Here is a 24,736-nt window from a genome sequence, read left to right on the forward strand (position 1 = left end):
AAGACCCCACCGGGTACCACTCATCTCCACTACATATAGGAAAAAGAGGCTACAATTTGCACGAAAATTGGACAGTTGAAGACTGGAAAAATGTTGCCTGGTCTGATGAGTCTCGATTTCTTTTGAGACAATCAGATGGTAGAGTCAGAATTTGGCGAAAAACAGAATGAGAACATGGATCTATCATGCCTTGTTACCACTGTGCAGGCTGGTGGTGGTGGTGTAATGGTGTGGGGGATGTTTTCTTGGCACACTTTAGGCCCCTTAGTGCCGATTGGGCATCGTTTAAATGCCACGGCCTACCTGAGCATTGTTTCTGACCATGTCCATCCCTTTATGACCACCACGTACCCATCCTCTGATGGCTACTTTCAGCAGGATAATGCACCATGTCACAAAGCTGGAATCATTTCAAATTGGTTGCTTGAACATGACAATGAGTTCACTGTACTAAAATGGCCCCCACAGTCACCAGATCTCAACCCAATAGAGCATCTTTGGGATGTGCTAGAACGGGAGCTTCGTGCCTTGGATGTGCATCCCACAGATCTCCATCAACTGCAATATGCTATCCTATCAATAATATGGGCCAACATTTCTAAAGAATGCTTTCAGCACCTTGTTGAATCAATGCCACGTAGAATTAAGGTCAAACACAGTATTTGTATGGTGTTCCTAATAATCCTTTAGGTGAGTGCATTTCTAATGCTGGGTCAAAAAGTGACAAACTCAACACGCTGGGTTGTAATTTAATCTACGCTGGGTTGTTTCAACACAAAATGTTGGGTTGCTTTCACCTCCTAAGACCTGGTGTGTCCACATACGTGGACATCACATTTTTTGTTGTTTGCACCATAATACTTAATTCTGTGTAACTGGAACCAATTACACTGCTTCATGTTCAAAGAAAAATATTTGGTTATATTTATTGGTTCTTCCTAACCCCCAAATTGCTGAAAGAAATCTAAAAAAAGACAAACCAAAGCTCGGGTCTTAGAAAGGTTAATCCATTGTTGTGTCAAAAAAATCCTTTTCTGGGTTATTTAACCCATCGGCTGGTTTTGTCTCTTTTTGACCCAACGCAGGGTTAAAAATAACTCAGAATTTTAAGGGTGTGTACAATTTTCATTCCATTGACTTTCTATTCATACGCATGCGAGTGCGTCAGACCAGAATCACAGGCTTATGCAAAATATTTCTCATTCTCCAAAGTTCAAGTTTGGTGAACTCGACCTGCAAATTCATTTCACCTCTAGGCTAGGTGTGTGACCAATAGATGATTGATACGTCACAACATGACCTTTTCAGGTGGAGGAAAAACAGCGTGAGCGCATCAGAATCCATGATGTGTGAATTAAAAAACAACACTTTAGCACGTGATATCTTTTAAGGTTGCTGCCCACATATGCATTATGCAAGGGTCTTATGCAATGGTATATATTAACCTTTTAAAAGGGTACTGTCCAGTGGCGCCGGTGCCGTCTTTTTTCGAGGGTGCACGATGCGAAGTTCGTCACAACATGTATGTAGCCCGTCATGTGTGTGGTTCATAATTTCAAAATATGTGTTCTGCGCTTTGAGAGATCCTGTGTGTATCACATGTCTTGCCTGCTGCAGACGCGTCTAAAGGGTTTATGATAAAAGAGACGCTCGCGTTTGCCAGATACTCACATAATCTAATCAGAGTTTACTGTTAAGGGAGTGTCTTGCGTGTATTTTGTGAACGTGAGCGTCTCTTTTATCATAAACGGTTTTGACGTGTGTGCAGCAGGCACTTATTTTGACAAAACCCGTGATGCATATGGTTCACATGATGCAACAAACACATATTTTGAAAACACAAGCAACACACATGCCACTCCAAACTCTTATTTTGAATTTGCGCCCCTCAGAAGAGCAGTCACAAGCCGCCACTGGTACCGTCCCAGTGACTGCTTTTGTACCATTTTTTTGTTCTGTGTATTATTGTAAAATACGTCCTTTATGTGAAATTTGAAGCATAATCCTAACGTGTTTTATTTTTTTTTTGTAGTAACCACTTATTATATGTGACCCTGGACCACAAAACCAGTCATATGGATAAACATTTTTTTATTGAAACTTACTGTGCGTTCACACCAGATGCGGGAGAGGTGGCAAAAATGTGCGTGTAGTTGGACGCTTGAACATTTTGAGTTTACTCCCTTCATTCTCACATGAAAGTCACGCGTAGTCATTCGAGACATTCATGCGTAAATTTGTGTCAAGGGAGGGGCTTATATAGATCAATTTGCATAAACTTACCAGATTGTTCGACCTCCTTACTCAGTTTCTTCCAAACAAGATCCTTTTAATTCCTGTAAAAGTTCGGAGATGACTCGTATAGCGATGATTTTCATCCTTTGTTGTTTTGTGTTTCTGCCTCCGCTCGATTCCTGTAATCATGTAACTGCTAGAGCAAGCTCCTGATTGGTTAACAGGGCGCACAAAATCCCCCAAGGTTCAGATTTTTCAACTCTTTTTCAACGGATCACGCGTAAACGCTCAATAGCCGTAAGATGCCTATTCGCATCTTTTAATTGACTTAACATGTAAATCACTCACGCTTGCCACCTCTTCCGTGTCTGGTGTGAACGCACCATTACCATTATATGAAAGTTGAATACATTTTGATTTGATAAATGTATGATTTATTATGATACAACTATTTGAAAATCTGGAATCTGAAGGTGCAAAAAAAATCTAGTTGTCCAAATGAAGTCCTTAGCAACTCAAATTATTAATGATTAATACAAGTTTTATATATTTATGGCAGGGAATTTACTAAATGTCTTTATAGAACATGATCTTTACATAATATCCTAATGATTTTGGCATAAAAATCGATACATTTGTCCCATACAATGGGATATTTATTTCACAGACCTGTAATGATGCAGGGTTCGAGACAGGTCCTGAGATCCATTATATGAAGGGTGGTAGAGGGCGTACATTCTCTTGGGAGGTGAACTGCAATGCGTAAATATTTGTTAGCATACACTCTTAAAAATAAAGGTTTTTCACAGTGATGCCATTGAAGAAACATTTTTCTTTCAATTCAGTCAAAGAACCATTTCTTACTTATCTTCAATATATATATTTTTTCACTACAAAATAACATTTTATAAAAAAGAAATGGTTCTTTATGGAACCATTCAGCCAAAAATGGTTCTTATATGGCATCACGAGGCACCTTAATTATTTAAAGTGTAGGACTGAATAAAAAATACAGGCATCTATTCTGAAAATAACAATCAAAGTATACGGCATGTTTTCGTGTTAACTGACCCTAAGTTCATCTCTTCTTCTGGTTTTCTGGGGTTGTAAAGGCTTGTCCCATCTACATAACCATGGCAACATGGCACCAGGTCAATTGAGTTTGCTGTAACCGCTGGTGGACAAGCCTAAAAAGACAAGATCAACGGTTATGAATAACATTCACATTTGTGCATTTGGCAGATGCTTTTATAAAAAGCGCCTTACAGTGCATTCAATCTCACATTTTTATCTCTTTTTGCATAACATGGACAGAACATCCCGAAAAAATTCACATTTTGCCTTGTTCGGACAAAAAAGTCACAGTCGTGGAGCAACACGAGAAGGGATTAATGATGGCAGGATGTTTATATTTGGGTGTTTGGAGTTGTCATTGAATGAAAAATGACCCATGCAAAAATAAGGCACACAGATGAAAATATGAGATGACTTTTATACGATTTTACAAATTATCAGAACGAGAGGTTCATTTTCACCTCTACGAACTAAGACTGTGAATGTCTATAATTTATGAATGAATGCCTGCGGCATTCTAACAATTATTATAATGGAGACGCCTCTCGAACAGGAAGGTTACTTGTTCGTAAGTGTTGATAACCGCATGGGAAAACTAGACTTTAGGTGATTTCTGCCTAATGGTCTTAAGGTTGGTGGATGTGTTTGGCGTGTATTACAGCACACAGCGGGACAGAGGAGTCAGTGGCGTGTATGACAACAGTGTTAGTGGGACGATACACAAACTGAATGCAGATGACAGCATTACTCTGTGGCACATTTCATTACTACCAAAGTCAATTGACACAAGCAGCGTGATATAGCACCCTGTGAATGATATACAGTACAGACACATCAAAATGTGAAACCCATTTCACATAGTGTTTTAACAGAAGTCACAAATGACATCTCCTTAACATCTAAATTAGTTCTTATAGGCAGTGCAAAAGTGTACTTTTTGGAAAGGTACCGTGCTGCCCCAGTGACAATTTATTTTTTTTACCTTATTTTCTACAAGACTTATATAAAGTTATTGTATATTAATTTTAACGTGCTAGACTTTTATGTTCACATTCATTTGTATTTGTCCTAAGGTTTTTTAACTTTTCGGTCAGCCGAACCCTCTTGGCTTTTAATTATTTAAATTATTTACTTAAAGTACCCCCTGAGATTTTAAAGAAATATTTTGCACATTTGCATAATTATCTTCAACACTAAAAAAATTATTCATTCAATTTACTCAATTTTTTTAAAGTAAGTGGTCGCAATCAATTTATTTAAGCTACATTTAAACAAAAAATTAGAAAAAACAAAACAAAACAAAAAAACTTTTGTTTAAATGTAGCTTAAATGAATTGATTGCAACTACTTACCTTAAAAAATTTAATGAACATTTTTTTCAGTGAAACACATTTATTTTTCATGTGTTTGAAAGTTTTTACATTATTATTTTACATGGGTAATGTTATTGTTACCTGTAATTGGACCGTCATGTGGTCATTTTCTTTTAGGCCTACATAAAACGTATATGTTCATTTTGTTGTGAAATCTCAGTTTTCTGATATAGCTATTGTACATGGTCACATGACATGCAGAATACACAATAAAATATGTATTTTTTGTAAGTGAGTGTTTTATTTATATTTTTTTATTTTAAAAATATTTATTTATATTTTATGATTTAATTGCAAGTAGTTTTTTGGGCCATTTTGCCTTGATTTGATAGATACAGTGTAAAATAAAATGCAGCATGAAGTCAAAACACCTTGTTTTTTTTTTTTTCATTTTTGTATTTAAAGTTTTGGCATGTGATAAGTTAACATAACTTATAAAATCAATTGTTTAACTTAATTTTTTAAGTTAAAGTAACATAAAAATATTGTAGAACACTCAAAAAAATGAAACACAGCTGTTGTTGGATCAAAGAATTTAAATGCGTTTGAATTATATAATATACTTAAGTTTGTGCTTTTAAATTAAAATCTTAGTTTGGACAAAATTAGAAAAAGTAATTTTCAAATTTACATAGTTTACTTCCATTAAATGAATGAAATAAAGTTGTGTTGGTTCTGCAGTACCGCACTTTGATCAGCAGGTGGCGCTGCACAAGCGCATGCGCAGATAGAACGCACATGGTTCACTCTTCTGATTACGGTCGGCCATTTTCTGCATTAACGTCTTATAAACAAAATTACTTTACAAGCGGAGAAAACGGAGAAAGTTCTGTCTTTATGTGGAGACACAGGTGAGATATTTTACTTATTTGCAATTATATTGAGATCATCAATAGATTAGAATTGTGAATTACAGATTACAGACCACTTATGCTGCGTTCCAGGCAACCCGTAACCCGTAACTCACGAGTTCAAAACCACGCCTCACGACTCTGAACTGGGAGTACATCGATCTAGTACGAGTTCACGGGTGGGAAGTCACGGGTTTGACTGCCGTTCCAGTGCACTTTCACCGGTAGAAGGTTGTAAAAACACGAGTTACGGGCTGCCTGGAACGCATAAGGTCGTGAGTCGTGGTTTTGAAGTCGTAACTCACGGGTTTAAAAACCTGCCTGGAACGCACCATTAATTACCAGATATATTACACGTGTGTAATTGACTTCGTTTTCAGATTATTATTAGTCACTCTGCATTGCTTTTTAATTCCTAAGTAATATTTTCCACGTTTTGCACTTTGATTTAATTTAAATTCTCCCATAAAAAGACAAATACTTGTATTAAATTGCTAATTAGGAGCATTTTCACAATGTATGAAGGTGTGTGCAAATAAATTCATTTTGTCCCATGGTTTAGTATTAGTTTCTCAATAATTCTTTTAAATTGTGGTCTTTGCATTTCTATTTGATTTCGAATCATAGAACTAAACACATTTAACACTTAAATACACATTTAACACTTAAATAAGTTGCCCATTAGTTAAGTAACTTGTTGGTAAGGTCATCCAAAACATTTATACTACAGTTTAGCAGTTGGTAGTGTTTAATTATATTTTTTATATACATGTAGTTGTATTTTATTCAATTTAATTGGTGACTAACATCCTTTTCCGCTTAACAGAGTTTGGAAGTTATGCCTCAGGAGTCCCACAAGTGGCTGTGCAGAGATTGTGGCTCATTTCACACATCCAGATCAACGCTTTTAAAACACTTCAGGTTAGTACATGGACACTATGGCCCCAGACAAGCATATCCATGTGCATATACTGACTGCCCATGCACTTTTAAAATATGGAATGCACTGCGGTCCCACTTAAGCAGATGCGAGCAGTGAGAAGCAACCACATAAATTGTCATGTTTGTGCTGCCACTGACATTCCTTCATTAAATGAGTACTGAACGAGAGGTAAATTTTGTATGTGATCTGTAAGTGTTTGTAAAGACATACTCTTAAGTGTTGTTGTATTATACTTGTAAGGAATGTCACACATATCACTAACTATTTTGATTTGTTCTTTTAAAACTGGTATTAGGTTTCTGCAGAATTCAGTAGGATTACAACAATCCCTTTGGTGTTCAAATTCATGGGTCAGCTCGATCATTTCTCAACTCAGCTTATCAGTGTTTTCAGAAAGAAAGGAGGAGCAGCAGGACAGAAGATCAACAACATCATGTCAGTTTTGGATCAGGTATGCTCTCTAAACTCATCATTTTAAATCTGGCAATATTTCTCCCAAATATAAGCTTTCAGTTATTATGCACTAAGCCTCATGTTATGATACCTCTTGTTTTTTTTCCTCTTAATTAGAACACTGAAGTTAATAATGGTTGCAGTAGGATAAATAATGGCTGAATATCTTTCTTCAGTGAAATGCATCTAACGCGTGGCATATCCGATCAGTTCAGATGCATAAGTCTTTAAAGAAAAACACAATATATCTTTTTGCAATGCGTGCAACTTAATCTCTGTACAGTGCATTGTGAATGTGTTAGCATGGTAAGTAAAATAAAATAAATGTGGCACAAAATAAAACGTGGAGATTTTTTTAAGCGAATAAAAAATGAGAACTATATTATATGGCGGAAGAGCTCCTAGTTTGCAGCACTTCGACTTCAGCACACAGTAACATCATCACTCCCCCTCTCACTGAGTTTGAATGAGAGGGGGAGTAGTCAAAGTGATGATGTTACTGCTCCAGAGGTCGAAGTGCTGCAAACTAAAGGGCGATTTATAGTCGTGCGTAGGTCCTACGGGGGAAGCAGCGACGGCGTAGGTTCCGCGTCGGTTTTCATTTATACGTGCAAAGACACGCGAAACCGCTGGTTGGCAGTAATCACGCGTGTAACCACAGTAGCAGCAGAAGTCGTCACAGAAGAAGAAGCTAAGCAAGTTAGCCCACAAACGAAGAAGAAATAGCAACTTGTTGTGTATAATTTGAGAAGACCAGCAATGATGGAAGTAAATAAACAGCGACTTATGTTGCAGTTTGAGTTAAATCACTCCTCAACTTGGCTCATCTTTGTTTTCACCGTCTCAAACGGAAATACCTATGACGCAGTTTTTTTACCTGACGGGAGGGGTTTTGGTGGACCAACCACAGCGCTTACGGTCCGCGTAGAGCCGACGCACTGTTAGGAATTTTGTGAGGTGCGCGTCAGGCTACGCAGAGCTACGCACAGGCTACGGATAGCCTACGCCGTAGCTACGCCGTAGGACCTACGCACGACTATAAATCGCCCTTAAGACCTCTTCCGCCATATAATATAGTTCTCATTTTTTATTCGCTTAAAAAAAATCTCCACGTTTTATTTTGTGCCACCATACTTACTCGTGTAACTACTCACGTAACAGTCTTTAAATAGGGAAAACATGGAAGTGTTTGGTCGCTTCTAAATTCATCCCTGTTTGGATCCTAAGGAATAAATGGGGCTAAGCTAAATGCTAACACATTCACAATGCACTGTACAGAGATTAAGTTGCATGCATTGCAAAAAATAGATAGGTATGTATTAATTTGTCTAAGTTGAGCTAATAACATAGTAAAATATTGAAAAACAGTGGTGTTTTCCTTTAAAACCCATCTCAGTCAAAATGAGATTATGATTTTTAGTAAATGCTCTTTACAAGAAGTATACGTTACTCAAATAATTTTGCTTAAAAACTTGCTAAATACCACAGTCTGAAATCTCAATTTGTAGACCAACACTAAACGCATGATATAAAATGCTCATTTAAAAGAAAAGAGAAAGTTGCATTTGAACCCTTCATATGTTCTGTAATGTAAAACGTTTTAATGTAAAGGCTTGCGTATAGCCTTTTACCATATTTTTCAGAAGCATCAGAGTCGGAATAACTCGGACATCAAAAATTATTGTGTATCTTTATTATAACAAAATTTTTGGTTTAGGGTCATTTTCTTTTGTTTTCAGAGATGAACCTTATAGAAATAACATTGTCAGATAATTTGTATATAGCAATCGTTTTTGCAAGTGTGAAAAAGCAACCTGCTAATAATGGTTTCTTGTTACACTGTTCAGGGTGTTTCCATCGAAAAAAGACGTGAATGCATCCTAAAAGCACTTGTTTATGTGAACGAAGACCCCTCAAACCTTGTGAAGGAGTACATGGTAATTTTAACCTGTTAAACATATCTCTAAAACCAATTTCCCCCTTTCCCCCAGATTTTATTTAATTATTTCTTTTTGTATTTGTTTTTTTAGGATGTTGAACATGAAGCCCAAACCATGATGCGCAACACCACCCTTGGGATCTACGTCATCAACCCTGAAGGGGCACATGCTACAGACCCTTACCAAGATGTTGGCATCATCATTGAAGGCATCAAAATACTTGAAAACCTTAACAATGTGGCACATGCGTGTTCTATGATGCTTGGTCTGATTTATGTATTCAACTTGGCCTACCCGCAAGATTTGAGGTACACTTTGAGATATTTTAAAAGCTTTTGATGGAGCTAGATGCCAACAAGCTGTCAAACAAGGTCCATGTCCTGAAAAATAAGCTTCTTTTCTAAGTACTAAGTTGAGGTCAGGATCAAGTGATGGTACTTATGTTTCTGCAATGTTACACTGCAAAAAATGATTTTCAAGAAAATTCTTAGTATTTTTGTCTTGTTTTCAGTAAAAATATTTACATTTTTTAAAATTAAGATGCTTTTTCTTGATGAGCAAAAGGATCCAAGAAAATAACTCTAGTTTTTAGATCAAAAAAATCTTATTAAATTTATTTTGTGCATAAAACAAGCAAAAAAACTGCCAATGGGGTAAGCTATTTTTTTAGATTTTTTTTCTTGAATTTACCGTTTAAGAAAAATGTTAAAGATTTTTTGCTTACCCCATTGGCAGTTTTTGTTTGCTTTTTTTATGCACAAAATAACTTTAATTTGATATTTTTGGTCTAAAAACTAGTTATTTTCTTGGGTCGTTTTGCTCATCAAGAAAAGCATCTTAATTTAATAATTTTTTGATATTTTTACTGAAAACAAGACAAAAATACTAAGAATTTTTTTTCTTAAATCATTTTTTTGCAGTGTATACTGTTGACTGTTACAGTACATTTGTTCCAGTACTGCCATGTTACACTTCTTTCAGAATTTATCTTTAGCATTGTTACTTTTCCCAATTTAAAGAGGCACAGACTGCAAGAGAGACTTTTCTGCCACTTAATTTCATTTTAAGCAATGTGCCATTTATTTCTGTATTTTATTGTATTTTTCTTTTAATAAGAAAATGGAAAGAAGTTTTAAAGATACAGATTTTGAACAAATAAATCTTGTTGGACATTTGTAAAAGATATGTTCTTAAATGCATTCAATATATTTATTGTATATTTTTTACCTAAAATAGTAAGAGAAAACAGTAAGACATTGTTTACAGAGTTCAGATTTTGCCTACATTTTTATTATTAAAAATGTGTAAAATTGTTTTACTTGCGATAAGAAGAGAAAACAGTGAGCCAATGTTCACAGGGTACATATTTTTCACATATTATTGTTAAAAATATGTTATGTATGTATGTGTAATTTGTTGAAATGCACTCACTTAATAAAGTAATGCAAAGCAAAAAACTGATTTTTATTTTGGTTGAATGTAAAAAAAATATATAGTTTAGTTGAACTTAATTAAGTTAATATTTAAAACAAAAACAAGGTAGTTAATTTAATTCAACTAAACAAGATTGCATTACGTTTATATAAAAAACTTAAGTTTACTGAAATAGATAATGTTACATAAATTCAACAAACTTTGTTAGGTGGAACCTGTTGACAAAAAAAAGTTAATTAAATCCAACATATTATTTTTTTGAGTGAAGAGGACAGGAAAGAACAGGCAGAGGGGTGCGGGATCGGTCAAGGACCTTGAGCCGGGAATAAAACTCGGGTGCCGAAAGTCTGCACCAACATCCCTAATGTTTGATTTTACTGGGGAAATTTCATATTCATAAAGTGAAATGGTCAGACTCCAAACCAAACTTCAATCATTTTAAAAATGAGCTTAAGAATTATTGTACAATGGTAAGAATTGTAAAAGTAAAAAATCAGAGCTTATAAGATTACAAGCAAATATGACATTGCTAGTTAAAGCCGGGGTGCATGATCTCTGAAGGCCAATGTTGACATTTGAAATAACTAAACAAACACGCCCCTACCCCAATAGAATCTGAACCTTCTTTTGATAGACCCGCCCCACACATACGCAACCCTGGCAACGATGTCGGTTAGTAGACACGCCCCTTACTGCTGATTGGCTACAAGTGTGTTATGGTACTCGGCCCATGTTTTTCAAAAATCGTGCACCCCGCCTTTAAATGACGCCCTTTTCTCCTTTTTTGGTTTGTTTATTTAATTTATTTATTATTAAATTAACTCTGGCTTGTTGATTGTGTAATAATTGTATACTTTTGTTTAATTGCAATGTTTCTTATTCTACTGTTGTATTATGGCAAATAAAACTCCCTGCAATTCCCTCCCAAACCATCAGGGGTAAGCAAACCCCAGTTTGGGAAACCCAGTCCCAAGGGAACACAAGGTTGATACTGAACTTAACATAACTGTGCAATGAAAGAGCAATAAAGCTTACAGGAACAGTTGTGTGAGAAGGTGTTGGGATATTTTATGCAACTCTGCGTTGTGTTATTGTGAGCCAAATTGTTCATTTCCATAGACATGTTTTTCTGGTGCCATGACCCTTTAAATCTAACAGTGGCATCCGGTAACTTCGCTTTCCAAGGACACAAATTCAGAATATGTGTTCGGAGTGTCATGTGTGTTGCTCGTCATTTTAAAATATGTGTTCGTTGCGTCATGTGAACCATATGCATCATGTGTCTTGTCAAAATACATGCCTGCTGCACACGCGTCGGCATGTGCAGAAGGCATGTATTTTGACAAAAGGTGTGTCAAAGGATTTATGATAAAAGAGACATGTTCACGAAATACTCGCAAGATACTAACTTATCACTGATTACGCATAAGATTAAGCGAGTATCTGGCAAACACAAGTGTTTCTTTTATCATAAACCCTTTCAAAGCGTCTAGAGCCGGCTCGCATTTTGACATCACGCTTGATGCACATATGTTTACATGATGCTTGAACACATACTATGAAATGACGGGCTACATACATTATTAGTGTAGAGGAGACAGAGTGATATAGCCAATCAGTATAGAGACAGAGCACAGTTATGCTAATTTGAAAACCACGCCCACCAGGGGGTAAACAATCCATCCGTCTCCATTGACTTTGTATTACTTGAGGCTGCTTCATTGTCATGTCTGGCCAATAACAAAAAACTGAAAAATGCCTAAAAGCTGCTGTGTGACAAGGTGTACAGCTAACAAGCTAAAAAAAAACAGAAATACGTTTTTATAAGCTGTCGACCGCAAAAAACAAGCGTTTAAAGACACAAAAGTGGATTGCCGACTACATTTCCCACCAGAGGGCGTAGTTCTAATGATATGAAAAGTTGCCTTTTTCCACTTTTGTGTCTTTAAACGCACATTTTTTGGGGTCAACAGCTTTGTCTTGGCTTGTTAGCTGTACATCCTATCACACAGCAGCTTTTGGGCATGATTCTTTTTTTTTGTTATAAGCCAGAAAGAGCAAGGAGGCAGCCTCTCACAATACAAAGTCAATGGAGACGGATGAATTGTTTTCCCCCCTGGTCGGCGTGGTTTTCAGGTTATGACGCGTTGCGCTCTGTCTCTATATGAGGGGATGATTAGTAGGCCAATGGGCAAGTTTGGCCACGATGCTGGCCGGGCACACCCCTACTCTTATTCGAAAGACATCCTGGCATTTTAAACAACCACAGAGAGTCAGTACCTCGGTTTAACGTCTCATCCAAAGGGTGGTGCTTTTTGACAATATAGTGTCCCCATCGTTAGGACCCACACAGACCACATCTTTACCAGCAACGACCTGGTTTAGCCAGGAGGTCTCCCATCCAAGTACTGACAAGGCTCAACCCTACTTAACTTCAGTGGGCAACCAGCTTGAGCTACAGGCTCATAATAAATTTGAGAAACTGACTGGTGATGGAGGGAAGCTTGACCTCTGTCACACATCTTTTGATAGCTGTTGTTAAATGAAAACACACCGACCTGTGTCTCTATGACCCGACGTTTGGATTTACGAGTCTCTGGACCCACTGATCTCCGCTGGCAGGGCAATGACGTCGGGCTGCAGTGAACACAACAATTGACTTTAATGTCAAATATTATTTGTCATTGTCATAAGATCCCCCCAAAATATAGACACTTTTTTTGCAGGCTTGTGTTTAAGGATTAGTTCAGACAATAAGAAACATTTTTGACATTATTCTTACCCTTATTACATTACAACTCTGTATTAACTCTTTCCCCGCTCAATTAAGAGAAAACGCTTCCCCGCCAATGACGAGATTTTCCGTCTTTCCGCAACACCGCTATTATCCACCAGGTGGCGCCCTTCCGCAACTTTTTAAACCCGGAAGTATTGCCCTATGGCAAGCTGCTGCATGTCCGTGTCTGTTTTAAAGATCGCTCTGAATGGGATCTGCATGAAAAGTCCGTCACAAAAATGGAATTATCTCTGCTTTTTGCTCAAAATATGGTGTTTTTGCAAAAACCTACCCATATTCAAAAGCTGATTGCAAAAGAACTACTGAAGGTAGGATGAAACGTTTTTTTTTTTGTTTGAAAGCAGAGGGTCTGTTCTTTCATTTGGTATTTTGTATGTTTATATATTTAAAGAAGAACATTTTCTGGAAGGCATTAAACTTTGGTGAAAATCATGAAAAACGCTGGCGCTGGCTGGCAACTTTTTTTTAAAACGCTGGCGGTGAAAGAGTTAAAGGGGACATTTCATGAAAATCTGACTTTTTCCATGTTTAAGTGCTATAATTGGGTCTCCAGTGCTTCTATCAACATAGAAAATGCGAAAAAGATCAACCCAGTAACTAAGTTTTGGTAAAGCATTCTCTGCAACCATGTGGAAAAAATATCTCATTGAAATTTGACTCCTCTTGTGATGTCAGAAGGGGAAAATACCACCCCTTTAATCTGCACTATCCAACCATGACCCTGCCATTTAGTGCAGACATTAGCTCATTGCATTTAAAACGACACCCAAAAAGGCACATTTTTGCTCAAACCTGGCAATTTTAACATGCTATAAAAAAATCTATATCTTGAGCTAGAACTTCACATACGCACTCTGGAAAAACTAAAAATGTTTTAACAGTTTATAAAAGTCTTGTGAAATGTCTTCTTTAATATTTTTTTGTCTTTTGTGATTTTCAAGAAAAAAAATTCTTAGTATTTTTTTCTTGTTTTCAGTGAAAATCTAATAAAAATTCTTAAATTAAGATGCTTTTTCTTGATGAGCAAAACGACCCAAGAAAATAATTCTAGTTTTTGGACCAAAAATATCAAATTTAAGTGATTTTGTTCACAAAACATGCAAAAATCTGCCAATGGGGTAAGCAAATTTTTCTTGAATTTTTCTTGAATTTAGTGTTTGAGAAAAATGTTCAAGATTTTTTTGCTTACCCCACTGGCAGATTTTTTATGCTTGTTTTATGCACAAATTTTGATATTTTTGGTCTAAAAATTAGACTTATTTTCTTGGGTCGTTTTGCTCATCAAGAAAAAAGCATCTTAATTTAAGAATTATTTTTAGATATTTTTACTGAAAACAAGACAAAAATACTAAGAATTTTTTTCTTGAAAATCATTTTTCCAGTGAAGGCAAAATATAATTTTGGTTAAGAACACTGCAAAAAAAAAATTATTTTCAAGAAAACATTTTCTTAGTACTTTTGTCTTGTTTTCAGTAAAAATATCTAAAAATTCTTAAATTAAGATGCTTTTTCTTGATGAGGAAAACGACTCAAGAAAATAAGTCTAGTTTTTAGACCAAACATATCAAATTTAAGTGATTTTGTGCATAAAACAAGCAAAAAAATCTGCCAATGGGGTAAGCAAAAAATCTTGAACATTTTTCATAAACACTAAATTCAAGAAAAAATCAAGAAAAATTAGCTTACCCCATTATTTTGCTTGTTTTATCCACAAAATCACTTACATTTTATATTGTTGGTCTAAAAACTAGACTTATTTTCTTGGGTCGTTTTGCTCATCAAGAAAAAGCATCTTAATTTAAGAATTATTTTTACTGAAAACAAGACAAAAATACTAAGAATTTTTTCTTGAAAATCATTTTTTCCAGTGTAGGCAAAAGATAATTTTGGTTAAGAACACTGCAAAAAAAATTATTTTCAAGAAAACATTTTCTTAGTACTTTTGTCTTGTTTTCAGTAAAAATATCTAAAAATTCTTAAATTAAGATGCTTATTCTTGATGAGGAAAACAACCCAAGAAAATAAGTCTAGTTTTTAGACCAAAAATATCAAATTTAAGTGATTTTGTGCATAAAACAAGCAAAAAAATCTGCCAATGGGGTAAGCAAAAAATCTTGAACTTTTTTCATAAACACTAAATTCAAGAAAAATTCAAGAAAAATTAGCTTACCCCATTATGTTGCTTGTTTTATCCACAAAATCACTTACATTTTATATTTTTGGTCTAAAAACTAGACTTATTTTCTTGGGTCGTTTTGCTCATCACGAAAAAGCATCTTAATTTAAGAATTATTTTTAAATATTTTTACTGAAAACAAGACAAAAATATTAAGAATTTTTTTCTTGAAAATCATTTTTTCCAGTGTAGGCAAAAGATAATTTTGGTTAAGAACACTGCAAAAAAAATTATTTTCAAGAAAACATTTTCTTAGTCCTTTTGTCTTGTTTTCAGTAAAAATATCTAAAAATTCTTAAATTAAGATGCATTTTCTTGATGAGCAAAATGACCCAAGAAAATAAGTCTAGTTTTTAGACCAAAAATATCACATTTAAGTGATTTTGTGTATAAAACAAGCAAAAAAATCTGCCAATGCGGTAAGCAAAAAAATCGTGAAAATTTTTCTTAAACATTAAATACAAGAAAAATTCAAGAAAAATTTGCTAACCCCATTATTTTTCTTGTTTTATACACAAAATCACTTAAATTTTATATGTTTGGTCTAAAAACTAGACTTATTTTCTTGGGTTATTTTGCTCATCAAGAAAAAGCATCTTAATTTAAGAATTTTTTGATATTTTTACTGAAAACAAGACAAAAATGCTAAGAATTTTTTTCTTGAAAATCATTTTTTGCAGTGCAGTAAAACTTGATTAAGAATAATATCAAAGTTTTGGAAAGCAGCTCAAATATTGACAGAAGAAAGAAAATAAAAAGTTTTTAGGTGAGTAAATTATTAATGTCAGATCTATTTTTAATTTTTGGTGAATTAAAAACTAAAAGAAGTGTGGTCCTTTCTCTGACCTTTTCCTGTGAGTGATGCTGATAGGCTGTTCGGCGATGTAAGGAGATTTGTCAGATGACAGAGGAGGAGGAGCCCGCACTTGAAGACCGAAGAGACACTTTTTTTTCTTTATTTCCTTCCCCGAGACAAACCTTCACGACAGATCAACATCTCAAACGGCTTGTTGTTACGCAGTAATATTCAGCATCTGTTTTGAGGGCTCTGTGACAGATCTTACGCGGTTACATGACAACTAAAACACATAATTCTGTTATAATGGCATCAAACCGTGACAGAAAGAAAATGGGATTTGAATCTTTTATTTTGAACCATCAAAATACTATTTGCAGAGAGTAAAATAAAACCTTACAGTAATGGTTTTACAAACAATATTGTGATCTACTCCTATGGGCTGCCACATAGGAATCGTGCAGAACGATAGTTTTCATGGCCAACATAATCCGTTTCTCACCTGTCTTTGTGGGAATTTAAAGCGTTGAGCAGGTTTTGGCAGCGGTCCTGCCTCGGTGTGTCTGATAGCTGAAAGATCAAAATACAGAGCTGAATGGGAAGCAGCGTTTAAGAAATGCATTTGAAATATATACAACCACAAATCACTTGTCATAAATCTTTCCTATTTCTTTTAAACCACTCCCCTACACCTCTTGGCTCTGCTTTGTTGTGCAACGCCCAATTTTCCCATAAAATCAAATCAAATCCACCCGTACACTTAAATATCCCGAATACGCCGGATTACAGAGGTAAACAGGTCGCGAGCAGCATTACGTGTCGACTTTAAATCAGGCTGTATTGGTGCAATTGACTGTAACGTTCTCATACCGTGCCGAGAAGCAAAGAATCCCAGTTTTCATTTGTAAAGGACATGATTTCGTGATCGAAATCAAAATACTTTCTCTTGCAGCACAGGGAGAGATGATACAGCACCAAATGAGCCAAATCTGCCCTGCATTACGACAAAATGAGTATCATCAGACATTATACTCACTTCTTTACGTATCGCTTATGTGGTTTGTATTCGGGACAGAAACGCTCTTACCAGGTCATAGGAAGCCTCTGAATGGTCTCCGGACCGTTTGTGCACACCGAGCACTGAAACTGATAAAAGCTGATGGGAAGAAGGAGATGAACAGGTTTAGGCAGAATTAACTTAGCAACGGCATGTGCTTAACAACCACGTCAACCTCACCGGTCTCCATAGAGAAGAGGTTTGCTCAGGCACTGAGTGCACGCTTCATGAAACCACTGCCCACAGCTTTCACACTGCAACATCTTCAGATTCCACCTGACAAACATAACACGCTTCAGTTTAGACACACGCTTCACAATGCAAATCACAACAGACGTTTCATTTCACACATGGACAATTACTTATATATAATGACAAATACTGCACTTGCAAACAATGCAAAGCATGTACCTATACATTCTGTACACTATCAGTTATTAGTTTTGACCAATGTTGGGTAATTAATTACTAGTAGTTACTAACAATTACTAGTGAGAATCCGAGGTGGGTAGTAACCATTTACATTTACTTCGTTACATTTACCAGAGTAAATTTTTTGGGTAACTAGTACTTTTAGGTGCAGTTTCCCGGACAGGGATTATCTTAAACCAGGACTAGGACTTAGTTTAATTAGGAAATATAACTAGTTTTAATGTTTACTAAAAACTTACTAGTGTGCATTTTGAGGCAAAGCAAAGGGCACTGATGTATTTTAAGATATGTCAGTGCAAGTTATTTTCGTCTAGGACTAGTGTAATCCCTGTCTGGGAAACCGCCCCTTAAGGGGATCGCACACCGGCCGTGCAGCTCAGCGCCGCGCAGCGTCGCGCCTAGCAGAACTCGGAGGTATTTTTAATGATTTGGGACAAATATGATGTTATTTAATGTTAAACTATGTGAGTGGCACTGTGTGGCGCGACAGGGATTTGAACAACTTCCTGAGTCACAGCTGGTGGGCGCGGACAGGCGCCACCTGGCGGCGCCGGTGTGCGTATACTCATAGAAAACAATGTGTTCAGTTGATTTAGAACGGCGCGGCGCTGCGCGGCGCTGAGCAGCGTGGCCGGTGTGCAATCCCCTTAAGAGTATATTTTTAAGGATGGGTACTTTTACTATTACTCAAGTACATTTCTAGTGAAAAACTTTACTTTTACTTCACTACATTCGGTAGCGTTACTCCATTACTGTCAAATGGTTATTATTAATGAATATATATATATATATATATATATATATATATATATATATATTTAAAAAAAAAGTTTATATGGCTTGTTCGAAAGTCTTGCGAGACGTTGGAGATGGCTGAAGCAGAGGACGTGTGCGAGGTATCGGAGGCAGATCACGTGTGGCCTTAATTAAATTACAGTAACTAATTATTTAGTAACTAGTTACACCCACAGGCTTCTGCTTCAATGCTTATTAATATATTCATATAATGCATACATTTGATCAAGTCTAGTTTCATAAAAGAAGGGCTGCAACTTACGATTATTTCTATAATCGATTAATCAGACACTTATTTTTTTCAGATTAATCTAATAAAAACCTAAACATGCACTCAATTAGATTTTTCAATTATTATAGCTAAAAAAATTCCTAAATTAGAGTATTCATGTGTGAAAGTGTACTTTAACTCTTTCCCCGCCATTGACGAGTTATCTGGCGCTCTTCCGCAACTTATAAAACCCGGAAGTATTGCCCAAGGGCAAACAGCTGTATGTCCGTGTATGTTTTAAAGATCGCTCTGCATCTGATCTCTATCAAAAATCCTTTACAAAAATGGAATTATCTCAGCTTTTTGCTCAAAATTTGGTGTTTTTGATGAAACCTACACATATTTGAGAGGTGATAAAAACAGAACACATGAAGGTAGGATGAAACTGATTTTTTAGTTTGAAAGCAGAGGGTCTGTTCTTTTATTTCATTTATTGTATGTTTATATATTTAAAAAGGAGCATTTTCTGGAAGGCATTAAACTTTTGTGAAAATCATGAAAAATGCTGCCGGCAAAAGAGTTAAAAACTGCAAAAGCCTCACATCGTGTTATACTAATATTATCACATATAAAATATTATTTTATATTTTAAGCCTTAAAGGGGCCATGGCATAAAAATCAGACTTTTTTCATGTTTAAGTGCTATTATTGGGTCACCAGTGCTTCTATCAACCTAGAAAATGTCAAAAAGATCAACCCAGTAACTTAGTTTTGGTAAACCATTCTCTACAAGTACTGTATGTGAAAAATTAGGTCATTGAAATTTGGCTCTCCTTATGATGTCATAAGGAGCTTTTATTATACTAATAGCAACCCTTAATCTGCACTATCCAAACACAGCACAGCCATTTATAGCAGAGAGAAAGAGAGCGAGAGAAAATAATTGACAGCACCATTGAGTTTCAATTGCTCAATTGAATTGTTTCAATTTTACTGATTTTATCAATTAGTTGTTCCAGCCCTATAAAAGTAAAATAAATTTCCATTTCAAAAGTTAAAAAAGACATAGCGAACGCGTTTGATTATGAAAGTTAGCCATGGTTTTAAAACTAATGAAACAAAAAAACTCTAGTTAATCCATGGCTACCACAAATCAAACATGACATTGTTCAGTAACCATAATTTACCCATAGTTTGTGTAGCAAAACCATAGATTTTCAGGTGGTAATAATATGCCAAAAAACACGGTTCCTACACATTTTCTATAGTAAAACCATGGTTTATTTTTTTTTAAAGGTGCATTTACAAATGTGGGAGATGCTTTAATCCAAAGTGACAGTGCAAGATCAATGTGAGCTCACAAAGTTCCGTGGGATTGTCAGGGAATTTTTTGCTAATTTTCCGTGGCATTCTCACGGATCTCCGTATTTTTCTGTGGCCCTGCTACAGGTCTTTTTCCGTGGCATTCTCACGGATTGGTTACTCAACTGCTTTTTTCCTATTTTCAAACCATTTTCGCTTCGTTTTAGGGTTAGATTTGGTGTTTGCGTTAGTAAGTCACTTTAACTATTGGTTTATACAATTTTTTCTGATTTATTCTTTTATATTTTCTAAACTTTAAACAATTGTCTCCTGGCGTTGGGGTTAGAGTTGGGTTTGGGTAAGGATGCCATTTCATATAAATCTAACCCTAAACCGAAGCAAAAATGGTAAGAAAATAGGACAAAACAGTTTAGTAAACAATCCGTGAGAATGCCACGGAAAAAGACAGTCCGTAGCAGGGCCACGGAAAAATGCGGAGATCCGTGAGAATGCTACGGAAAAATGAGCAAAAAATCCCACGGAAATTCGTGAGATCAGGCTGTGCAAGATATATCGAATTTGCGCTGCTAATGCAATGCTCTACCGCTGCTAACACAATGCTCTACCACTGAGCTATTTAGAGCGGGTATGTGACACCAGTAGAGTACACTACTGTTTGAAAATGTATGGATGCATACTGCATACTAATTTATAACCAGCGTTTAAAATACATGCTGCATGCTTATATACTGTACAGTAGGCAGTACTTTAGTATTAATTATAAACATACACACTTAAATGGGACATTTCACAAGACTTTTTTAAGATGTAAAATAAATCTTTGGTGTCCACAGAGTACGTATATGAAGTTTTAGCTCAAAATACCCCATAGGTAATTTATTATAATATAACATGTTAAAATTGCCACTAGGGGTGAGCAAAAATGTGCAGTTTTTGGGTGTGTCATTTAAAATGCAAATGAGCTGATCTATGCACTAAATGGCAGTGCTGTGGTTGGGTAGTGCAGATTAAGGGGCGGAATTATCCCCTTCTGACATCACAAGGGGAGCCAAATTTCAATGACCTATTTTTTCACATGTTTGCACAAAATAGTTTACCAAAACTAAGTTACATTTTCTAGGTTGATAGAAGCACTGAGGACCCAATTATAGCATTAAACATGAAAAAAGTCAGATTTCCATGATATGTCCCCTTTAAAGGTAAAGGTGCTACACAATGACATAGGAAAAGCAGATGTATGGTTACATAAATGGTCCCTTCCTGTTTCACAAATGGTTCTTTGTAGTGGAAAAAGTTTCTTTAGACTATAAGAAGATAAAATAAGAAATTGTGGTAACGCTTTAGATTACAGCCCGGAAAGTACTACGTAAGTACAGCGAATTTACAGCGTATGTTTCTGTAATTATAATATACTTGTGAAGTACATACGTGTAATTATAAGGGAACAATTTATAATATTTGGGGAACAAAGGGGAACAACCAGGAAAAATACAAATAATATACTGTATGCAGTAAGTATTTTAGATTACTAAACAAAACTTAAAATTCAGTTAATGTGTTTATGCTATTTATTAGTACGATACAATTTATTTTGAATTTTCAATAAAGGTTACTTATCCTTAAGAAAGAAAAAGTGTTCAGGAATTTGTTGGGTCATCAAGCAAAATTAAAAATAGGCAAGGCAACTTTGGTGAAAACAAAGCAAGCAAAACTAGAACTACACTCTTAGAACGAATGTGTTAAAAACAACACATTAGTATTGATTTTGGGACGACACACTAAATGCGTTGTCCCAAAATCCACCCATCTCTGTGTTATTATGGAAACAACACATTTTGTGTTACTTTTAACACAACTTGTGTTATATTTTAACACAAAATCAACACAAAATGATATATAATCTGTTAAAATTACACATAATGTGTTAAAAACTTAACACACAAGGATGTGAAAAAAATTAACACATCCTTTCTAAGAGTGTTTTTTTCTGTAGTTACTGTTTTGCATTGTTACAGTCTAAGTCAAAAAATGTTACCCCCTTGTTTCACGTAGTTACAGAGTAAGTACAGAATCTGCGGGCTGTAAATTAAAGTGGCACTTGTTACCCCCTTGTTTCACGTAGTTAAAGAGTAAATACAACATCTGCAAGCTGTAAATTAAAGTGGCACTTGTTACCCCTTTGTTCCGAAAATATTATAAATTGTTCCCTTAAAATTACATGTATGTACTTTATAAGTACACTACAATTACAGAAATGTATGCTATAAATTCGCTGTACTTACGCAGTACTTTACTGCATATATTATTTGTATTTTTCCTGGTTGTTACCCCTTTATTCCCCAAATATTAAAAATTGTTCCCTTATAATTACACGTACGTACTTCATAAGTAAACTATAATTACAGAAACATACGCTGTAAATTCGCTGTACTTACCCAGTACTTTCCGGGCTGTAATCTAAAGCGTTACCGAAATTGTATTTGTTAAAAACCTTTGACTTGAAGGGATAGTTCACCCAAAAAACGACAATTCTGTCATCATTTTCTCACCCTCATATTTTACTAAACCTGTATGTTTCAAAATATATTTTGATAAATTATGGTAAGCACACATCTGATTGTAACCACTGACTTCCATAGTAGGAAGGCAAATATTATGGAAGTATTGTGATAAATGATGAAGAAGATATTTTGATAAATGATGGTAAGCAAACAGTTGACGGTACCCATTGAATTCCATCGTATTAGTTTTTCCTACTATCATAATCATTTATGATTACCATCATTTATCAAAATATCTTCTTTTGTGTTCAACAAATAAAAAAAGAAAGAAACTCGTACAGTTTTAGAACAAAATGAGGATAAAAAATGATGACAGAATTTTCATTTTTGGGTGAACTATCACTTTAAACCAAAAAATGGTTCTTCTAAAGCATCACTGTGAAGAACCATCAGTAGCACTTTTATTTTCAAAGGTGAAATTCTTAAGATTTGGACTCACTCTCCCGGTCCGGCGCAATAACAGTAACACTGCTGCTGATTGGTCAAATGTTGCGGGTCCCAGTCTAAAGATGACAGCTGATAGGGCAGCCTCAATTTCATGATCTGCATGAGTCGTGCGAAGCGTCCCCGTTTTAATGCACCCCCTCTCTAGGACAAAACACACCCGTCATTACAATGTATCACATACGACGCACGCTCATGTCATGTAAGCACGTTAAACAGCAATTTTGTCTGAAGACTGTGTTTGCAGAAGAGCATTTAAAGGAAAGTCATTAACATTTCCTGCTGTGGTGGCAGGTGGATATGATTTTATCTTCAAATCGGTATGCCAGGCCTGTGAAATGAGCGTGCCGACAGATGGATTAAAGCGCAGGCCCATTTAACGCGACTCTACCGTCACCGTCACCTGCAGAGTGCTGCAATGCAATAAACAGGCAGTCGAGTGCAGTTAAGCATGGATACCCTTTACATCTCAGAGGAAAATGAATGCCTTGCGTTAGGTGGCGTGTGATTTGAAATGCATTCAGGATTCAAACGCTCTCCGTGATTTAAAATGCAATGTATCGTTATTTATGTAAGCAAAGTAAGACCTTAGTTGCTACGGCGAAGACACACTGGCGACATATCCAACTGTTGGGGTCAATTTCAGGGTCGATGATGGGTGTGTGGCACTCTGGATGATAACCTGTAACATAAACAAAAAATCTAAGCAAAAATAAGTGCATTTGTTTGGGAAGATTCAGTAGTGTGGCTAAAATAAAGTGCAAAGTAAAATGAAAACTGGATCCAAATCTAAGCCGTGTCATTTGATGAATTACCGTGGTGACATTTGAGGCAGTTTATGAGAGGTTCTTTAAGGGGCGGAGCATCACAGATACAGCACACCTCCTCTCCCTTTGAAGAGACTGACAAGAAGAAACAATACTTTAGATTTCCACATTTTACATTTATGCATTTGGGAAATTATTTTATCCAAAATTTACAATGGATTTTAGCGTTTTGTTTATTCCTTGGCATTGCAAGCATCACGCTCTGCCAGATGTGCAACAGGAACATCACTTTGCTTTACAGTTCTTTACTTTAGACGTAAAGAAAAAAACTATTTTTTCTCTCTTAATAAAAAATAAATAAAATACAACTCAATTTTAGAACTTAAATTAAAGATTTTTAATAACTAGTTTGATGTTAAAATAAATATTTTGTTCTATTTTTCTTTAATACGCAGAGACTGTAACTAATGCATTTGTATGTGGATTCACGTACACACTGTGGCACTATCAAAACATTGCTCTGTTTGTTCGAGCATACAGACCGGCCTGCTAAAGCAACATTGGTTTAACCAATAGCGTACTGCGTTAGCATATTTTAGCAAAGGTTGTGGGATTGATTCCCAGGGAACACACATACTGATAAAATGTATAGCTTGAAGTCATTTTAAAGTGTCTGTCACATGCAAAATTGTGAATTTGACACATGCCTTCAACCCTGCTTTGAGAGTTGACAACATTTTTCCTGACAATTCAGCCCCCCCCCAAAAAATTTATTTTATTATATACTTTTGGAGATGGTCAAAATATGTACCTGTCACTGGGATTGAACCCTTTCAAAAAGTGCAGCTTTGCACCTAAAGCCAGGGTTCCCAAACCTTTTCAAGTCCAATACCCTCAAATTCAAGGACTAAATGTGGGACACATTTCAAGTGAGAGCAAGGTTACATCGTGTTACCTTTTAAGATATATTGTTACAGTTCCCTTTCGAGGGAACTCGCGCTGCATCACTGCGGTGACACTTTGGGAAAGGGAAAGTGCGTCTGAATGTGTATATAAAAATTCAACCAATGGTGA

General features: G+C 35.8%; 1 protein-coding gene across 1 annotated transcript in view; it reads right to left on the minus strand.

The window, feature by feature from the left end:
• phf1 (PHD finger protein 1) overlaps positions 1 to 24,736 on the minus strand; it is a 30,458-nt gene that overhangs the window by 2,048 nt on the left and 3,674 nt on the right. Inside the window, exons 4-14 of the mRNA XM_065298806.2 lie at positions 23,711 to 23,797; positions 23,483 to 23,577; positions 22,891 to 23,039; positions 17,310 to 17,405; positions 17,160 to 17,228; positions 16,943 to 17,066; positions 16,575 to 16,642; positions 16,123 to 16,254; positions 12,862 to 12,940; positions 3,307 to 3,422; positions 2,905 to 2,988 (exon numbers count right to left, since the gene is read on the minus strand). Of these exons, the coding sequence (XP_065154878.1) occupies positions 2,905 to 2,988; positions 3,307 to 3,422; positions 12,862 to 12,940; positions 16,123 to 16,254; positions 16,575 to 16,642; positions 16,943 to 17,066; positions 17,160 to 17,228; positions 17,310 to 17,405; positions 22,891 to 23,039; positions 23,483 to 23,577; positions 23,711 to 23,797 (1,099 nt within the window). The remainder of the gene's footprint in view (positions 1 to 2,904; positions 2,989 to 3,306; positions 3,423 to 12,861; positions 12,941 to 16,122; positions 16,255 to 16,574; positions 16,643 to 16,942; positions 17,067 to 17,159; positions 17,229 to 17,309; positions 17,406 to 22,890; positions 23,040 to 23,482; positions 23,578 to 23,710; positions 23,798 to 24,736) is intronic.

Source organism: Paramisgurnus dabryanus, chromosome 13, assembly GCF_030506205.2.
Source record: "Paramisgurnus dabryanus chromosome 13, PD_genome_1.1, whole genome shotgun sequence".
Lineage (NCBI taxonomy): Eukaryota > Metazoa > Chordata > Actinopteri > Cypriniformes > Cobitidae > Paramisgurnus > Paramisgurnus dabryanus.